The sequence below is a fragment of the Apostichopus japonicus genome, chromosome 14 (assembly GCF_037975245.1).
Source record: "Apostichopus japonicus isolate 1M-3 chromosome 14, ASM3797524v1, whole genome shotgun sequence".
Classification (NCBI taxonomy): Eukaryota; Metazoa; Echinodermata; class Holothuroidea; order Aspidochirotida; family Stichopodidae; genus Apostichopus; species Apostichopus japonicus.
In genome coordinates this window covers 14,516,776-14,537,644 of record NC_092574.1, presented here as the reverse complement: position 1 = coordinate 14,537,644, position 20,869 = coordinate 14,516,776, and the positions used below count along the sequence as shown (strand labels likewise).

Sequence of the window (20,869 nt, the reverse complement as noted above, 5' to 3'; positions counted from 1 at the left end):
AGACTATCTAAAGTGGGCTATCATTTGTCCTACAAGGCAACTGAGACTCTCTAGAGTGGGGTTACAATATGTCCAGATTAATCCGGATTGTCCAGCTTTTGTAACAAAAATATATTTCTCTGCTGGCAAACTATCTGGTGATTTTCTAAAGGTCTTTGTGATGTTAAAATATAATTGCTTTTATGAATCACACAGTAAAATGACACACAAACTAGATTACAAAAGAGGGCCTAGTTAAAATAAATAGATGCAACCCTCCCCCAAGATGCTTTTTCCCACTTTTCAATCAAAGAAGTATGGTATCTAGAGGGTTGTTCTGTCTAGAGCAAGAGGCACTACTCTGGCAAAGACATTAACATTCATTAGAACCCTATTTAGAGTAAAAAACAAAATATTGGGGTAGGTTTTTCATCTATGCATGTGGATTCCCTGCTTCCCACCCCAATGGGTGTGACATGTTTTACCTCTTGGACATCCCTGTGGATAGAAAGATAGTTAAGAAATAGTTAAAACAATTAAAACTAGAATTCAAGATTAAGCTGACAAAAAAATGCAATAACAACAAAAGATGACAATCTTGGACAGTCTTTTCTTTTCCTTAAATTTATTACAACCAATTTGATGAGTAATTTTAGGCTGAACAACAAACAGAAAGAAAGAGTTGGCTATGTTAAAACACTGGTCATTTTGAGAGCTTACAGTCAAAAGTGTAAAAAATTGTAGCAACAACAGATTGTTTTAAATATATATTTTGTGTTCATATATATGTCAGAACCTTTCTCTTAAATAAAAAAGAACTGTACGAGCATTTTTTTTTTTAAATCAGAGACTAGCTCCTTTGAATAATTTTTTAATAAGGTTTTAGGGTGAAATACTCTAAGTTTACTATTACTATATACACAATTTTATACATGATTCTCTAAAATATGTTACATGTTTGAAAAAGATGAAACACCAATAGTTGTCATTATTTGAACTTGAACATACCTCCATGAAAAACTGTTCAAGAAATAAAAAATAACGTTACTTGAGGTGTAATTCTGAATAGGGTATACTTTGATCCTGCACTAATCTTGCATTGAATGCAAAGAAATAAAACTAAAGTGACCGAGGTGTAATTCTGAATAGGGTATACTTTGATCCTGTCTTTATCCTACATTGAATGCAAAAGTAAGTAAAGTTCTTGCTGCATGACTTAAAAACTAATATTTCCCAAACTGCTCACAGAAAAAAGTTAATGTTGACAGTGGCGAGTCTAGACAATTTTTGAGGAAGGCTTAAGGACTAACTATCCTTCATAAGTCAGATTTTTGGACACATTGTTGCAGTACAGCAGGTCACTGACCTCACACTGTCCAGGTCAGTGTAAAGGGTTTTACTGAAGGGCATGAAATGTATTTCATTATTATAGTTTGTTGTGTAATGAATGATTCCACACTAAACCCCAGTAACAGAACATCACAAATATTGTTAGATAACTGTCTCAGTTGTGCACTTATTGAGACTGTACCTTTAATTTTTCATTTCACAGTATATTTCATAGCTGAATAGCTCAGTTTGGGCAGTACAGTACTCATCACAGACAATGTGTTACAGAGACACACAGAATGTGGATAGACATGCCATTGCCTTTTAATATTAGACATATACTTATATTCCTTTCAAAATTCATAAGTTGAATGAATTTTATACCTACCACAATCAAATCACAGAACATTGACTCTTCTGGCCTTGTTAAAACATAATTGATAGAGATGCATGTTTTATAAGACAATATTAATAAGTATGTTTAAGTGCTACATGTTTATCAGCAGGTGAAAAGCACAAAGGACATTGTTGTTTTTCATAATGGACAAGCAGAAAAATTTAGATATACCTAGTAGATCTGATATCTGTAGACCTGCAAAAAGTGGAAACCTTTGGGAAGATATCCATGTTGTCTATGACTTTCTCCAAACATGGTGAAGATTGCGAATAAAACTTGAGATAAACGTCGAAGGTGTAATACAAACACGCAAAAAATAAAAATAATAATTAGTTGATCTGTTAGTTTAACTATGATAATGAGCTCTGTTATAAATACATACTAAGGATATATACACACACTAAAGGAAAGACTTAATAATAAAATAATTTAAAATATTAATACTACATAAACTATTTTGCGGTGTGTCACTATGAATACTACCGAATATGATAAAAAGAGATAGAGCCAAAAAAACCCCCCCAAAAATGCAAAGAAGAAAGCACACATTTGGCCAAAATATTCCCGCTGTCATAAAAGAACATTAAGGATTGAATAAAATTGCACCTTTGCTATTATTCAATGTACTAAAGGAAGTTGCACATTAGTTCTCAGTCTACGGTGGCCTCAAGTCAATCCTAGGATTAAACCAGAAACAACAAGTTCATACTCTTGTTGCTTAAATATCATAACAGCACCTTCATCTACAGCACCTCGTCGAAGGAAGATAGGAGTCATCATTTTGGAAATGCAACTGGCATAGGTAATGCAGGTTAATAGTTAGGACCACCAGAGAGCTCATAATTGTCATCTTTGGTGTTTGCACCCTCCATTTAATTGCTGATTGATTGGTCATTATTATTGAGGAACTTGTATTAGGCAAAGGAGGTGGCTAAATCTGACATAAAACAATATGTGTTTGTAAGGATTTCATTCATTTGTTGTACAGAGTAAAAAATAAAATCAAACATAACAGTGAGACATTTATAATGAAAGTGAGTTTATATAACTATTGTTCACAGCTTGAAGCAAAACATGTGGTTTATACCGAGATGAGTAATGGTAAATATTATTGTGATGTCACGACAAGCTCATAATGCCAGCTGTAACTTAGAATGGTATATAATGATATGATCAGTCTAGTGCGGTGTTAGAAATATACTTTGACGAATTCCGTCTCATTTCATCGGTGTTTCACAAGTAGTTAGATATCAGTAAAACACTTAACATGATCAAGCTGGTACTCACTAAAATTCTCTCCTCTTCAACGATTCAGTATCATCCAGAAACAAAGATCCCCCAAATCATTTCCTTCTTCAGTTTTTCCCAGTTTCCTACCAGATGTAGATTTGAGGTGAGAATAACATTATCTGACATTTGCATATTGAACTATGCACCTTGCCTTGGGATATCATACTAAAATTTCATATCGATAACTTAATTGCTTAACAGCTTGTGAGGGTCATTACCTCACAGGGTCATTACCTTACATTTGGTTTTATGACTTCATCCTTCAAGTTGCTTTGTTCTTAACACTAACAGCACCCTTCCCCCCCCCCCTCCTCCCCACCACCACATTCCTTGACCAATGGTAATTCCTATTATTCACATAACTTTAGTGGCTGATGCATCAACCTAGCAGAAAGAACATTTGAACCGAGATATATGAATGTTAAATCTCCAGGTTAGAAGACTATAAACGGACATACTGACAGGGAGACTCTGACAATGGTCCTATGACAATGAATGGGTGCAGCCACATCTACACCATCAAAATCATTCACCAATACAAAGTAATATGAATATACAAAATGTTGAAATCTTCCTTAGCATAAATTTGGGCTTAATTACAATCTGTAAGTTCAAAATAATTACAACAGTGCTCTAATCTACACATCTATGGTCACAAAACCGTACAGTACAGAGTAGGTACTACAAGAAGGGTTATACAAGAAGGTGAATATTACACAAATGTTTGCTATCAATAGAGATAGATTGACAAAACTGATGGCAATAGTTGCACATATTTAACTGAATCAGAGAGAATAAAGCACTTGCAAACTCATGAACAAGGATATTTGGAGTCATTATGAGTAGAACAAAACCAACGAGAAGAAATATAATGACAGTTGGATCTAGCACCAATCTCCCTTACTAATTGACAAGAACTCTCTAAAGTCAGTCTTAAAATTCTCAGGACAATTCTTATAAAAAAAAGAAATAAAAAGAAAGTTCACTGGCCTAACACTTTTCAAAAGTCTCACAGGTAGTAAAATTGCCAAATCCCATGAATACAGGTTTGAATGGAAATTGACATGACATGACTGGCTCATTCAATGTGTCAAATTCATGATACTTTCATATGAATTTATGACTTGCTGTCAACTTCATATTAACAAATGAATAACTGTTTGTTAGAAGTCACACACAGTAGATCTTCAAACTGAAAAAGGATCAATTCAAGTGGGAGAATGAAACTAGTATCTTCTGTAGTACCAATATACCAACACCTTTGGTCAGCACCATCCCAACACCAAAGCACCAACACATTTTAGTTAACACCAACACATAACAGGACTGCTGGCACTTTCAGTCAGCAAGGAAGTGCCCTTGTAGATATAAATATATATCTGTTTTTTATGCTTACGAAAGCGACATACACATCTTTGTGACATCTTTAAATTCAAACAGTGGAGATAAAACCGTTCTTATGTCAGTACAGTTCTTGCAGAGATATAAACGTCTCTCAAGACAAAAACTGTATCACCAAACTACATCACAGACTGTCTAAAAGTCATCATTAATGTACACATAAATGTCTGTCTACTAGACAGGCACATTTGTGTCCAAGCAACAAATCCATGAGCATCTAATAGGAAGTTACATGGGTGTCAAATGGATGACATATGAAGTATAAAATGGCCACCTACATCTATTAATTCATATAACTTACATGTGTGTCTTAAAATGGATAGTGATAGGTGTGTCCAGGCCAAATTTTTATGGATTTTTCCTGGTTGTCCAATGGACAACTAGGTCTTACTGTTTGCTTGTCCAAACAGCAAAGTTAGTTATCCACAACAACATTACCACAATAGTGAAGAATGACCAAGATGTGCAGTGCAGGAGAAATGTGTAATTTAGAATCTCCAAAGTGATGGAGGATGATATCATTTTATCATTTTACTGATTTGGGGATATTTGTTATAATGAATCTGAATTTGATGTAAACAACTAATCATCTACCTAATGACCTAAAGCTGATTTTGATTGTCCGAAATGAAATTTGGTTGTCACAAATGACCATTTAAACTTTGCCATGGTGTGGAATGGACTGACACATGTGTGATAAATGGTAAGTTGTATATTCATGAGCCAAATGGACAATTACATGTGTGATATATGAACAGAAACCAATATGTCTCAGACGGGACAAAGGTGTATTGCCAAACTCTTTGTCAGGTAGTCTGTTATGGATCATGTATTATATATATCATGTTGGATGTATGTGTGTCCAATGGACAGATCCATATGTGCCCGATGTCTAGAATGTGTGTAAAATAAGCAGCAACCTGTGCACAAGTAAATTTGGTTACAAATACTAATGCTATCCCACAAAACAAGCCACTTTGAGCTAAAGTGAACTAAATTTTGTTTTCAGTTTTAAGTTGGCAGCCCTCTTGAAAGTTTAAAGGGTTTTTTGACTATGAGAAATTGTTTCATTTTAAAAGTCAGTACTGACTACAATTCATCATGATTATGAGAATGCCAATAACATCATTGAATCTGATATATCCCCCACCCACCTACCCCCCTCTCCCTCATGTTTGATATCTGTGAGACATATCCCAACTATATTCAATGAAGTTGCTCCTAGAAATTCTGTTGTGTGATAAATAACAGAAATTTCTGTAGAAGTCACATAAGATTCCAAATACAATACTGCTTTTGTTACCACTCACAGAAAAAACAAATGTGATAAAGACATGCATAAAATAACAAGACTTGTAGACTACTACGTACAGCAAGGCTTAATGGCATATAAAAAGGTGAAATTAGTCGCTAATTACTTCTCAGATTTCTAAACACAAGATACGGTATGACCAACAAGGTGCTTAATTCATGTATTTCTCTGATACTTTAAACAAACCACATCATATTTAGGGCACCTATTATCCTATCCTAATGCCTATCACAGTATTAGTTTAAACTCCTCTACATTAAACAGCCTCAAAAAAAAAGGATACAAATATTTACTGACAGACATCATCAATTCCTAAAAGGAAGGTTCTCTCTCAGTACAAAATATGCTCTTCCCATATTTGTCCTCCCATTTTATCTTAGCAATTCAGTCTTCTTACAGTATAGCAGTTTTCCTCCAACTCCCAACTCTATTCCTCCCTAACACCAATTATATTTATCCACCATAGAGACCAAACCATCACATGCATAGGTTGATTTCATTTCTTTCAGGAGGATCGATACTACCCGCACAACCTGACCTCATAGATCCCTCGTCTTTTCCGTTCTTTCTCCATGCAGGTTACACTTGCCACAGCAGTAAATGATTGGTACTGTCCTCTTTCCCAGCCAGTTCATTGGGGGTGGTAGCCCCGAAGTCTTCGTACCCATCGCCACCACTTATCACCATCATCCCACTCGAACCGGACTTCCTCCTCTCATCCTGGTTTGTCACCGCTACGTCGGCTAAGTTCTCGTTCACCCTGTCCGCTGCATTTGGCAAGGTGATCCGTTTGCTGGTGTTGTTGTTGTTGGAGAAGGCATTGTTGAGGTCGACAAAGGTCAAGAAACGGACGTGACCTGTGTGACCTTGATTGGAACCGGTCGCTGTCGGCGACTCCTTCAAGGTGGTTGAGCCGAGACCAAGTTTTGGCATTGGAAGAGTCAGGACCACTCCAGCACTTGTCCCCATCCACAGTAGGTCTCTGCACACTAGCAATGCTGTGATTCTCAGGCAGGCGGCTTTGTGTTGGCGAATGATAGCATCGGATCCTATGAGAAATGTGCAGAATGGGGGAAATGAAGAAGCTTTATTGTTCAGAAATATCATTAAAGGGTTTTGGACTAATGACAACAATTGGTTGAACTCAGGGACTTTAATTGTTTCATCTCATCTTCTTTAGCAAATGATACCAAGATTAACATTTAAGTAGGCAGCACAAGCAAGGCTACTATTAGTTTATATTTAGTCATACTATGCTTAAATATTAAACTCCTGCCAGTGATGACAATGGATAAACAATGACTTACATCAAGCCTTCTCTTGACAATTGTTTAGATAATTATCATGTTTCTACTTCATACTTTAGATATCCCTCTATGGACATTGGTGCTGCACTCACTCTGGTGCTGCACTCAATTGTCAGAGCACTCACTGGACATGGGTGCTGCACTCAATTGTACTTAGGTCTAACCTACCATATAACCCTCTGGCTAAAGTTGGTATTGCTATCCCTCAGGTTAATTGAAAACTTGATCTACATTTCAGCAGAACCCCCCCTCTCTACAGGAACCAAACAGAGAAACAGGGAAAACTGCCTTCATACAAAACATTCAACAAGCCATTTAAGTAAAACACAAATTTGAACACTTGTAAGGGAAGTGCTCGGATTGGGTTATGACACTTTTAGTAGTGATATTTATACAACTGATAGATTTCAACTTTTAACTGTAACATTGGACTATTTTTCCATATCGAATACTCACAAGGTACTATCCTTTTGAGTGCTAACATAGCGCCAGACTTTTGATAGGTTATAGCGGGCTGACCAGAGCACTTTCTATTATAGTTACAACCTTTACTACCAACATACAAGACCAATAATAAGACAACTTACCAGCTAGCATTTTATGGACCGTCTGGGTGACATCTACATTACAGAGATTTTCATAGGTGGTTGCATGGAATAACCGCACCACTGCGCTGCTCTGTAGGGACACCCATACACCCCAGCCACTGCTGACCATGCAGTAGACTGCTCTCTGGTTATCATTACACACTGCAAACTGATGCTGAGGAACAAAACAAAACACAACCACATTTGAAATTAATGGACAACCCAAAAAATACAATAATGTTGCTGCCAAAATTTAAACAAAAATACCAGCTTTTTACATTTCTTATTGATCACTGAAAATGATTTGTTTAAGAATGTAAAGTACTAAAATATTTCAGGAACATGAAAGGGAAGCAAAGTTTTTCTGAAATATTTTAACATATGTTTAGTGAATTTGGCCCAACAAAAGAAACAGAGTTGGACTGGAAGAAGCGCCTTACAATGGAACAACACTGTCAGTAAAATACATTTAAGCAACCATCTGACTTGACCTACTTACATTTTAGAGTCACCAGGGATCTGGTATCTGAAAATGTAGGACTTTATGAACCTCCACAACCCAAAATATCACAAATTGTAAATATAATCATCATTTATTTGCCTTCAAGTTTTCCCACTGTCTTCTCTGAAAATAATCCTACCGGTTCTAGTTGTTTACTTTGCCATGTAACTGTATGAAAAGGGGACAAAGTACAAACTCAAATAATCCTTAATGGTTTGGCACAAATTAAGAGCTTCTAAAGTGATGGCTTTTACTCTTCTTTAAAATCTGTCACTTGATGGTATGACAAACTGATGACAAATAAAAGCAAATAATCTAAAAATGTTTTGATCGCTCTTGCTTATTTTTCTTTTTTCGTTGGTATTTGGCATCTTCATTACAATACACCCCGAACCCACTATTTTTAGACATTCAGATCTTTGTCAAAATATGGCATCGATCCAAAGTGACGCACCTGTCTTACGCATTTGCCACTCCTTCATAATTAATCTTAATCTACTTTTACTTTCTCTCTCCACCTCTCTCTCTCTCTCTTTGAAGAGAAGGAAAGAAAGACAAGAGTTTCTAGCTGCAATGGATAGTCAATTTACTAGCCAATGATCCATGCAACCAAACTGTAGTGATCTTTACCTTGGTTGAATGTTGTAAATTATGATGAAGGGGGGGGGGGGGGAGGGGGAGTCCCTTTAAACTCAAATTCAGTTACATTCAAAGCCATCAATCTCAATTCTGGTTAAATGGTAGGTGACGAGTCTCTGGCAGAGAATGAGAAGAAATTGTGACTCTGGCTCACGTATGAAAGGATATTAACAATGATTTGTTCTCCGGGGACTGGAGGCCTCAGAGGCCGCTGTATAGTGCATACTTATGATTTTGTAAACTATTTTGGACAGTAGCAGAGTGCTACTGGTTGACCTGTCAAAATAAAGAGGAGTGGAATAGTCAGACGAAAGATAAATAAACACTAAGAGGAAAATCACCAGGATAATCAAACAGAATGTTTGATTATAAATAAATATATAGTCTACTCTGTGAGCGACACGATTCAATGTTAGGCTGAGGGATGTAAGAGTAAAGACGACTCACATCACATGACCTTTACGGAGTCGCCTTCGACAGTTCCAAATCGGACCATAATTTTTATGCTAATGATAAACAATTGCTGTGATATCAAAGAGATGCCACAACTCAGTGGTCTAGTATATGGTTCTCTATAGAAAAGTTTCATCATATTTATGGCAAATCCTGTCAATTTTGAAGAAAAAAAATGTTTTTGCCTAAACTATGATTTGATTGATTCCTTTAACAAATAAGATGGTACACTGTTTTGTGTCATATGCACTCATGAGAAATTTTTCCGAAAGAGAATCAAAATGGAAAAGTTGGGTAATAAAGTTAATGGACAAGCAGCAGAGCTATGACTCAATCATATTACAGTGTTAATGAGAAAGAAAAATTAAAAATTGTCTCTAATGACCCAGACCAGTCACAGGGGTATTGAAAAAAGAGCCTGTCCAGATTTTATATTTCATCTTCAAAACAATTAGTACACCAACTGACAACTTTCTTCAATAAGATTAATGATGGTAGCAAAGACACAAATTTAAGATGGACATTGATGCCAGAAACTGGCAGTACAAACACAATTGACTATTTCCCCCCTTCTTACCTGGATGTTAAGGTTATTGGGATCCACAATAAGAATGCTATTTTGGCAACCGCACCAGAGTTTTCCTCGTACAGCAACCATTCTGGTGATGGGGGATGTACTGCTGCCAAGAGTCACTGTCATGGGATTGGTGGTGTCCCAGCTTTGACCTGGTGAGATAACAAGATTAACTTACCATACTATGTTCATTTTGTGTTGAAGTTGTCAAAATACGGTTATAAGAGAAGGTTGATAACATAAATGACCAAAAATTAGTCCAACAAATTTGCACTAGGAATGATGAAAATTATACAAAAGCTTCAAAGGTTTGAACATGACAAAACTATAAAAAAAAAAATGAAATAATGCAATCCATTAAATTTTATGGGACACAAAAAAATCATCTGTATATGATTAATGGGAAATAACTGTATTTAGCAGTTAAATGGTGGTAACCACAAGTCTCTTAGAATACAAGCTATCCAATATGTTAAATATTATAGGGTTTGGTGAGCATCATACAAAGTGGTACAAACCAATGCAAAATGCAGCTTTATTACCGACTTGAATGACATTGATATTAGTAAATATTAATGCAGATAAATAGTCATCAAGTGTGTATGATGATTTTGTTCAGTTTTACTATCAAATAAAACTTAATCGTAAAATTCAAGGAAAAGTACTTCCGATAGAGTATATGCACAGTGTCACACAAACTGTATGATACAACATGTTACACAAACTGACACACAATTCAAATGTTACAATGTTACACAGAAAACTGCAACACAAACTGGTAGAGACTGCTACACCAATGTGAAGATGTATAACTGTTTTCATGCCCATGATCTTAAATGTTTTTGGATAATTTTGATCATAATTGCTATGCCCGGTACAAACAGTAAACTATTCCTGTTGGTCTCATACCTGGCTCTCTTTTGTATACTGTTAGATCTCCATTGGCCAATGCCACAAAGACTTTGTTATCAAAGTACAAGATACACTGTACAGCTGCAGGATGACGGATCTTTGCACGACTCTTCTTGGTTCTCAGATTGTCCGTGCACTGATAGACATGGATGCTGTTCAAAATAAGACGGAGAATTATGAATGCATTAGTTGCATTATTGAACAAAACTTCAATTTTTATCGGAGTGTAACCTTGGTATGGTAGGAGTAAACATGAATAAACACAAAACTTAAAACTTTTATACTTGGAAACTACCAATGAACAAAGTGTACTGCTGATTGGTTACAATTGGTATTAACGCAATAACTCACTAATTTTCACTTTCTTACTAGAGTTCAGTTTGTGTCCGTTAGACTGTGCATAGATGATAAAGTTACATCCTCTACCAGATATCTTCATCCAATGAAAGTTAGATGGTGAGTGACTACAAAATTTGATTCCATTCTCAACATTCCATCTCTCACAAATTGTTCATGTTAGTATTAAACGCAGAACTGATAAACTTCAAATTAAATTTACCTCAGTTTTTTCATCAGTCAAGCTAAATTACCTACATTGCTTTGAAATTAAAGTGTCGAATAGTATTAAAAAGATTCTCAAGTCAACTCAATCAGCTGCTGCAAGACTTGTCTGATCATTCATGATAAGCCAGTAACTTGTCAATGAAGCAAAACCTTGTGGTTGCCCAAGGGCCGATCTATATATAAAAGATGACATCACTCAGTCAGATATTCCATCCTGAAGAGAGGTTTGTTGGACTTTGCGGTCTCCTAATATTACATGAAATTCCAAACTCTTGAATGGACAAAATGATAATTTGTTTTAAAAACAAGGCAGTACTTTCCAGCCTTGCTTCAGTGTTTGATACATGACTGTCAGGTACACAAGTACCAATGTATGCTAAAGCAATTGTTGTTTATGTGTTTGTCAGAGTACTTTTAAGACTAACAAAGCTTTTAATCTCAGCCAGACATCATACAAGAGGCTCATTTCATCATTACAGCTGGCAAGATGGATTACCTTACAGACATAATCACCAGAGAAACCAAAGAACAGTGGGTGGAGAAATGCTTGTAATTGTAATCCATCACAGCTCCTTTCATCTTGTTATTTTGTTGTTATAATACAGCAGTCATGTTTCATAGCTATACATAACAGCTTATTTCCTTTAATTTATTTTGGTCATGTAGTGCTTCAAACATGTTAGTTACACCATGGAGCTATTACCATGGTTACACAGAGTTTGAGAAAATCAACACAATGTAATGTAATTGTAAAAATCTTTCTCCTTCCTTCATTTCCATTTGATCTCCACTTTCCATAAACTTTTTAAAGTCACATTTTATTGATGGGTAATTAAAATTAATATGACAAATTTTTTATTTCAGTTTGTTGAAATTAATTATGACACCGGATCCCCAGCCACACTATGATACTTTCACAGCAAGAAAAATCAAATTAATTTGGTAATTTAAGGAGCTAAATAACACAACAATTTACCATAATTTTATTTAGTGTATTGAAAGTCTTGATGTTTGCATTAAAAGGCTTTTCTGTTAGACTTTCTCACGTTTGCAACATCTGTAATGGCATTATTGTGTGACAAACTTTAACGATATAGTTTCATTCAAGAGGATTTGGTGAAAGGTAGAAGATATGCTTCAAAATGTAACTGACTGCCTTATTAAAGAAGAATTGCAGAAGTTATTACCAGCAATCCTCAGTTCCAAGCCACATGGTGGGCTGACAAACTTCAAAGTCAGTCTGAGACTCTTCCAAATGAGTATCTTTATCCTCCAGATCCTCACCTTCTAAATAAATGAAATCAAAGAAGAGGATTGCTTGGTACATCTCAGCATCTTGTGTCTGATTTGGAACAAAAGAACACTTGAAGGACAAACAAACTCACACACACTTAATGGTAGTGGTGGTGGATAAAACAACAAACCCCCACCCCCCAAACCCCCCCCCCAATAAAACATCACACAGTGACAGTCTGTCAAAAGTTTGTCTTCTTTGGAATGACTCTCTTTTGCAGAGTCATACATGTAAAAGGGGCCTGACATTTGATCCAAGCAGGTTTCAGCCTCTGAAGAAGATCCTGCTAGGCCCACTTACTTTTACATATTTTCTTACACAGGCTCTTCAGTGGACAAGCAGTTTGCTAACAGTTTTGTTTCATTTTGCAGTCTTAAACAGAAAATCATGAACTAAGAACTGAATAATAGTGTTACAAAGGAACTGAAATAAACAAGAAAGTTTTGATTTAAAATCTTCCCACAAACAAACGCATGACCCTTGAATATATATCAGCAAACACACCTGACTCTTTTGCACTTTCTTCTACCGACAGAACATTCAATTCTACATTATCTGTCATGTCTTGTGTTTTCATGTCTTCGTCTTCGCTGTCGTCAGAATCGAAGGCCATGATCTCGCTGGCTTCGCTGCTGTTACCCATGCTGATGGGGGTAAAGGATGGCGCTTGAGGAGGAGGACGAGGGGGAGGTTTCTGAGTTTGATATGGAGTGTTGGTTATCCTCAATTTACCCCTACAAAAAGAAAAGGAAAACAGCAAAAGGATGAGTGATTTATTGTGGCAGATATATGGCTCTTATACTTATTTGGTAAAAAAAAAGAAGAGAAAACTATTGAAGCCAATGCACATGTTTTGCAGTTGTAAGGCTCAGATTTTGTCTCTTATAAAATACCATGGTTTCTGTGTTAAACACTGCTCTAAACATTTGGATTTGTATAGCAATCTGAAATTTTTAAAGCATTTTGCGGTGCGATACCAGGTAAATTATTCCCTCAGGAGTGAGGGGCTTGCTACTGTTCTTTAGTGTATAATGTTCAATTATTGCCATGTTACATTTCTCACAAACAGCAACTACCTCAAATTAACTACTATGCCCTAATACTGGTAGGAAGCTATTAGTTGGCATGTGAGAATTTTACTTCTGTGAATCACAGAATGACTGTGAAGGTGATAGCAATACTCCAATACATGTAAATACATCCCTTGTAGGTAGGCTGGTGACCAAATCCTATGTGTATCCCTACCACAGATAAGAAGCCATAAAGTGTCTTATATATGATCCCACCCAAAACCAGAATAATAAATGTCTTCCATCCTACCACATAAGAAACCATAAAGTATCCTACATAATTTCATTACAAACATAGGATAAACCAAGTGTGATAAATAACCAAACCAAAAATATTTTTATGTTTAAAGATGTTACCATGAAATAAGTATTCCTATTTTTTTTTAAGGGGGGGAGGGGTCTCCTATTTTCAATGAATGTTTAATGTGTCTTTGAATGTATCAGGGTTCGTACACTTTTTTCACAACAAAATTCAAGCACTTTTCAAGCACTTTTCAAGCACCAAATTTATGTTTTCAAGCACAAGCTTATCATTAACAATAGACATTCTGTGAGACAGAGGCATAAAACATATCTAATGCAATGTGTACGCTGGGTATATAAAGACATGATCAGTGTTGGATTTTCAGGTATTTGAGAAGGTTGTCCGTGGGACTACCAGTTTCAAAGATTTTCAAAGATTTTGGTAGTCCTGCAAAAAACTTTGTAGTCCTTCCAAATTTTCCACCAAAATTGTTCACAGCATGCATGTGTTTACGTGATATATCCGAATTGTAACAACGCTACACGTGCGCCGTATACAAACAGTATTGTTTATGATATACAATATAAATCCTACCAACTAGAATGATAAATAATTTATCGTTCAGGTAGGTAGGATTTAGATTGTTTACTACTGTACAGCTCACATGCGTACGTCCAGCAATGCATTTTCACTCGGCCTATAGACTGTCCGTGTCTGATCGACTGTTGTTACAACCAGGGTAGAAATTAAGATTTGGCTTTGGGGGCAATTTTGGAAAATGAAAGTTAAAAACGACCCTCTTAATGAATTTACGAGGTTTTTTTTGGTTAAGGTTTAGGGGTGCTCTTTTCTAAAATTCAACACGCTGTTTAAGGAAATGGTTGTAAGCATTTAATAGGATAAAGTAAGCACAATTACCCTCTTCCTAGTGCTGCGACCTTAAAGCAAATTCATTAAAATTTTAATCGCAAAAATTTGCGATCGTTTAGCAAATAACGTCAAGACACCAAATATATAACGAAAAACCAACAACCCATCAACTGAAATAGAAAACATGTAGAAACACATAGAAAACAACGTGTGTGGATGAAATCACCACCAAATACGAAACCATTATATACTGCTGAAAAGTAATCGAAGTTAAAACCTTCCATCCATCGCCACAGCAACGGTGTACGTAAAATACAACATTCCCTCTTTAAGACATAGCACATACCATCCAAACAACTGCCGATTTTCAGTAAACTGAAATTGTAAACAAAGCTACGCATTTTTTTTTTTGGCAAACCGATGGTTGTCTACATTTCCCATTGACTTAGTGTGGCTGTTAGGCTAACATGTGGTCGAAGGTTGCAGTATTTCACGGATATTTTAGTTCTAGCTAACTGCGTCACAATTTCAGCAAATAAAGAGATGCTTAGGCTAGATTTTCCCGTTGACTATGTGTGGTGTTCGGCTACCATGCGCGCGACGATAGCAGCAAGGAAAGTGTGTAAACAAAGCTACGCAAAGTTTATTTGGGGGGCAAACCAAACCGATGGTTAGGCTACATTTCCCATTGACTTAGTGTGATTGTTAGGCTAAAATGTGGTCGAAGATTGAAGTTTTTCATGGATATTTTTATTTTTTATTTGCAACACAACTGAGCGAATAAACAGATGGCTAGGTTAGATTTCCATGTTGACTCAGTGTGAAGTTAGGCTACCATGTGGTCGGAGATTTGTGGGGATTTTTGGTTATTGTCGCTGGTACTGAAATTGCTTAGTGGAGGCCGTAATTTGCCAGTGACTGTGCAAGAAGTTTGCGGTGATTGTGCGCGACCCTCCCTCGTATTTTTTTAGACAACTAAGACATTCTTTTAAGTTTTTTGTTTGTCACAATTTGACTATTCCACGGTATTTATTGTGTAACAATTACATACAAAATATGTTTTGCATTAAGCATGTTAAATTTCAAGCACTTTTCAATGACATTTTCTAAAAATATAAGAAATCAAGTACTTTCAAGGCCTTGAAAACTGACCAATCAAATTCAAGCATTTTCAAGGTTTTCAAGCACCCGTACGAACCCTGATGTATTTCTTATCAGTTGTTCTCATTACATCTGACAGTTCATATCCCATTTAAGTCTTCAGTTGAATGATGCCCAAAGCTGTGAAGACTCTCAAGCACAGATATTTGGTTAAATCATAGTAAAATAGACAAAATATCTCCTTTGGTTGATTTTACAGACCGAGACTGAGATTTGATTCACGAGATGATGCATCCAAGATTCTTTGACAGTATTTAAGGAATTCCTCAAATATACCTTGTTGTTCACCACCTTCCAGAGTTGGAGGAAGGGTCAGAAATATTTAGTACATATAACCCCTGTCATGTGTGAGGAGTCTGCTATTTGCCCAGCAGCCTAAATGGGACTGAAACATGACTGAGAGATACAAGACTATTTGTAACTCTAGCTGAACTCTAGCTGTGTTGATCATTATCCTAATGACTTTTTGCATCCACTTGAACGTTGTTGGGAGAGTGTCTTTGGGCTTGTAGGTTCTCTCCAGCCTGAACTTGTTTGATTGATATTGTCCAGCTATGTGAATAATTTCTTTAGTCTCCATCCTTCTCTTTACTATTTCTTTCTCTTTTTTTCGTTGCTTCAAGAATGCTGATTTATGAAAAGAATCCAGTAATCAAGGCATGCCTTTCCCATCAGTATCTAAGAAGCAGAGTCTGGCTTACCTGCCATTTGGATGTTCTTGAGTACCGGGTACAGCAGCAATACAGAGAATCCTAGCTGAGCATAAAGATATACAGAAGGCCACAGTCGGTTCCGGGTTGAGATTCAGCAGACAAACCTGGCCAACGTAACCATCGCTATTGCACACCCAAACTTCCCTGAGGGAGTCATTAATGGTCCCCAGGCTGGGCGAGGCACATGAAAACTGCATTCCGCTGCGGGTCTTCATAATGGGGATGGCATCAAGAAAGACCGGAGGGAAGTGATTGCGTGAGCTTGCAGCTGTAAAATAGGGCAGAAACAAGACATTAAAGCAAATTTTGGGTAATGTATAGGACTAAAGTGTGAGGGCATGCATATTCTCATATTTTTCAAATAATTTAAATTTGTTCCCCTTCCAATACTTTTCTTCCCACATACTTTCACCACCCCCAAGATGTCCTTATATACTGCCAACTTATCCCACAAAACAACCGTAGTGGAATGACACAATTTGTGTGAAATGTTACATTGAACCAAGATTTTATACTTCACAATTAAAATTCACTTCTTCAATAACACAAGCAGCATATGGTATTTTGATTTTTGCCTTTTTGCCTTCCTCTCTCCTCTCTCCTCCCACCCCTACCCCCCCCCCCTCTGACTTTTTCAGAACTGATTTGATTAATTGACCATATACTGTATAATCTTTGGACAACCTGGCTAATAAGTCAATGTAACAGTAAAATGGTTGTCTTTACCATAATTCAATATATGTTCTTGACAATACGTGCACTGATCAACATCCGTTTTTTCTTATGTGATGATATCTTGAGTAGTTCGAACTGATCAAACAACTGCAAAGACCCAATTTCTCTGCTACATCTGTCTATTCTATTACTTATATCTTCTTTACCCCTATTAAAAACATTTCAATGATTCACCATACTCTCCCACCCCATAAAAAAATTTTTGCAGACCTCTAACATGTTTGTTCATATTGTTCGCTCTTGACCTTTGCCCTACTCTTATCATTCTAAAATCGCTGTCTACTGTAGGGAAAAACTGAAAACATTTCGATCTCACTAGGTTTCTAAGGTAATTTGGGTGGATTTCAAATACTGAGATGCAAAGATTTGTAAATCATCCAATCAGCTGTCTGTAAAGACTAAATGTCAGCATTAAGGTCACTTTGCTCTGCCTTAATTAAGTGATCTTTCAAGTGATACAAATAATCCTTAGTGAATACCTTCCAACACTACTCCTACTTCTTTCCAAACTAGCGAATCTATAATTTATTTCTGTTCCCTCTCGTGCCTACGACAGTTACTGCAGGATTCACGAAACTTCTCAAACTACCAACATTTCACCTTTAATTAACTCAACATTGGATTTGACGCAGGAATTATGGTAACATGATTACTAATTTCTGCCTTAAAAGCCATCCTATCATGTTACGGTAACTCAAAACCAGGTGATATTTTATCACAATTCCTGTAGTCCTCCCCAACCGAAGTGCAAATTGGTTTCCACGCTGAGCACCAAAGATGACTACATACAACACGGACGGACGACGGTGCTACATTTACAATGGAGTGTAACACACAGCGAAATTGTAACTGTGATGGAATGGACGATCTGCAACAGACTTGAGGAAGAAGACACTCAACTGAGTGGGAGGGAGTGTGAACCAAAAATAGAAGATGGTGAAAGCTACCAATGGATTTTAAGAGGCAGGCAGTAGATTGTTACATTAAAATAGTGAAAGGTCACTCGATAAATCTATTTTTGATGTTCTTGAAGAGGTACACTGAAAGACATATTAACACTTCCCATTAACTTCTTGGAAAAACTGACAGAAGTATATAAGCATTTCCATGGGTGTGAATTTCCATCTCTTCAGGTGGCACAGTCAAAATACATTTCCCACTGTCTTCATGTTGAGAGGTACTGGAAGGTAACAAAGCATACCTATGTAATCAAATTCCACATGTGTTGTTTGACATGATCATCATCATTTAACGTGAACCTAGCTACAACTGTTCATGTGAAATGTTTCCCTCACCTAGTTTCTTTTTTGCATCCGCAACCTCGTTCTCGAAACTCACTCTGGACTCGGTGTTGTGGAAGAAGATGACAAAGGTATCTATGCCCTCACTGGGAGCAAAAAAGGGGGAAAGAAGAAGAAATCAGAACAACTTTGACACCAAATTATAGTAAACGTTGAATGTTTAGAACGTACATCTACCCAACTTTATAATTAAATAATATTTCTAGCAACTGAATGCTAGTTTATGTGCAACCAATAATTATGGAGAGACATTAATTTACTTTATGGTGGCACTAAGAAATATAATCCTCACATTTTTGACAAGATGGTTGAGGAATGCAAGCTAATCATACACAACAGATATGATCACTGTCCCCGCATGTCAAAGTTGTACTGCAACTGAATGATATTATCAAACTCTACTTATGGAATGGAGAGTGAACGAAGTGAGCACTCGGCACACGTCCTATTAAAATGAGGCAATACATTCATGTCACATACAGTGCAGAACATGATACACTCCAAGTATGAAATAGCAAATAAACTTTTTGCATTCTGACTGAATTTCTGGTCAACTCAGTGCACTGGAACACAAACCATTAAACTTTGAAGAACAAGTGCTTCAGTAATTTGCAATATTTATTTCGGTGGGCCATAGCATATCATTAATGACTTCATACTATCCGTATGAAAACATGTAACACGCAATGAAGTACAGTTGCATGATCTTTGAGATAACATTGTCAATGGAAAATGTCATGACTCGGTTTTTGTTTTGAAACTGTAGAGTCAGAGGTGTGAACGAGTGAAGTGTTTAGTTTCCTGATGATCATTTCAGATACAGGCTTGACATACTATGTTATTTTTCGTTTTCTTGCTGATGGCAAATAACTGAAATCTTTTTACTGCATTTTTGTGTGTGTGCTGCACATCATTCTGCAGACTGTTCAATAACTAGTGCAAATGATATTAGCACTTGTTTTAACAATACATACTATATGTGAGCTTTTCTCTTTGCATAGGAAATGTAAAACAATTTTCAGTTATCTGCTTAGTCAGGAATCCCACTCTTCAAACTTATCCTGGCCGCTGTAAACTTTCCATTTTGTTAGTGCACATGAAAACTTGTCATGACAATATTTTCACATAATATTCACATTTTTGCTACCACAAAAAAGAAAACGAAAAAATAAGTATACCAGAAAACATACTTTAGTGGTTACGATGCCTAAACATATTCATAGTGTGGTAATCATGGATACATGTTGAATATACATGAACTTGTGTACACCAAAATGATGAAGATTATCTATTGACTAATGTGGTAACATATAAATGAAGATACCAGGAATCAGTTCATCATGTTGACAAAGTTAAAGTCTGTTTATTAACATAGTATAACCAGAAAGCCAATTGGGTTTGTAATTCCTTGCCATAAAATGTACTCAAAATGCAAAATAACTATCTGACTAAATGTGAAGCAAGTGAGTTAAATTTGCCACAAAAGATCAGAGATTTCCAGCTCTTATTTGCGGCTCCCCCTTGTGCAATCAACCATTTCAAAATGTTTCAATATCAAGAAAGAACAGTCTTCCTATGTGAAATAAAAACACAGCAAAAGTCATGTAGTAAAAAACACAGCGAAAATGGCAAATTTGAGATAAACTGCTGACCCCTTGAGGCAATTGTTGTTCATTTGAGAAAACCTTTTGACCCCTTAAAGCTCAGAGAGTGAAAAATGATAATCAGAGCAGGTTTAAAGCAAGATTTCATTTCCTGGATGATTGTACTGTAGGTATTGTTGCAGTCCTATAGAGACCCTTCAGAAAACTAACTTGAACTGAATTTGATCAAACTATGTTCACAAAAAGAAAATCATACCATTGGAGAATTCACAGATTAATTGTAGCTTTAATTTTGGAGTTATCTGTTTAATAGGTTTTCAAACTTACACACCTGTGGACCTCAAGTGACCTTTGACCTCTACCAACTTCAATAGGGTTCTTGAACTCACCAAGCTGGTTTAACCTACCAGGTATGACACCAATTCATTGAACCTGTGTTTGTTGAGATATCCTGTTGACAAGCTGTGTTGTATGTCAGTCATTCCAATAGTAAAGTAAATGCTAACACAAGAGCCCCATGTCACTATCCCAAATTGGGTTCAGAAAAATGTTGGCCAAAAAAAATTGGGTCCCAAAATGGGCCCAACACAATGTTGGACCCAAATGAGCCTAAAATATTTATGCACACATG

At 36.4% G+C, this 20,869-nt stretch overlaps 1 protein-coding gene across 2 annotated transcripts in view; it reads right to left on the bottom strand.

Annotated features, from left to right (window-relative positions):
- Positions 1-587: 587 nt before the first annotated feature.
- Positions 588-20,869, bottom strand: part of LOC139980395 (uncharacterized) — a 101,479-nt gene continuing 81,197 nt past the window's right edge. For both annotated transcript variants that reach the window (XM_071992032.1, XM_071992033.1), the window contains exons 11-18: positions 18,629-18,720; positions 16,587-16,866; positions 13,045-13,274; positions 12,434-12,533; positions 10,680-10,834; positions 9,774-9,922; positions 7,603-7,777; positions 588-6,757 (exon numbers count right to left, since the gene is read on the bottom strand). In XM_071992032.1, the coding sequence (XP_071848133.1) occupies positions 6,288-6,757; positions 7,603-7,777; positions 9,774-9,922; positions 10,680-10,834; positions 12,434-12,533; positions 13,045-13,274; positions 16,587-16,866; positions 18,629-18,720 (1,651 nt within the window). In that variant the 3' untranslated portion in view covers positions 588-6,287. The remainder of the gene's footprint in view (positions 6,758-7,602; positions 7,778-9,773; positions 9,923-10,679; positions 10,835-12,433; positions 12,534-13,044; positions 13,275-16,586; positions 16,867-18,628; positions 18,721-20,869) is intronic.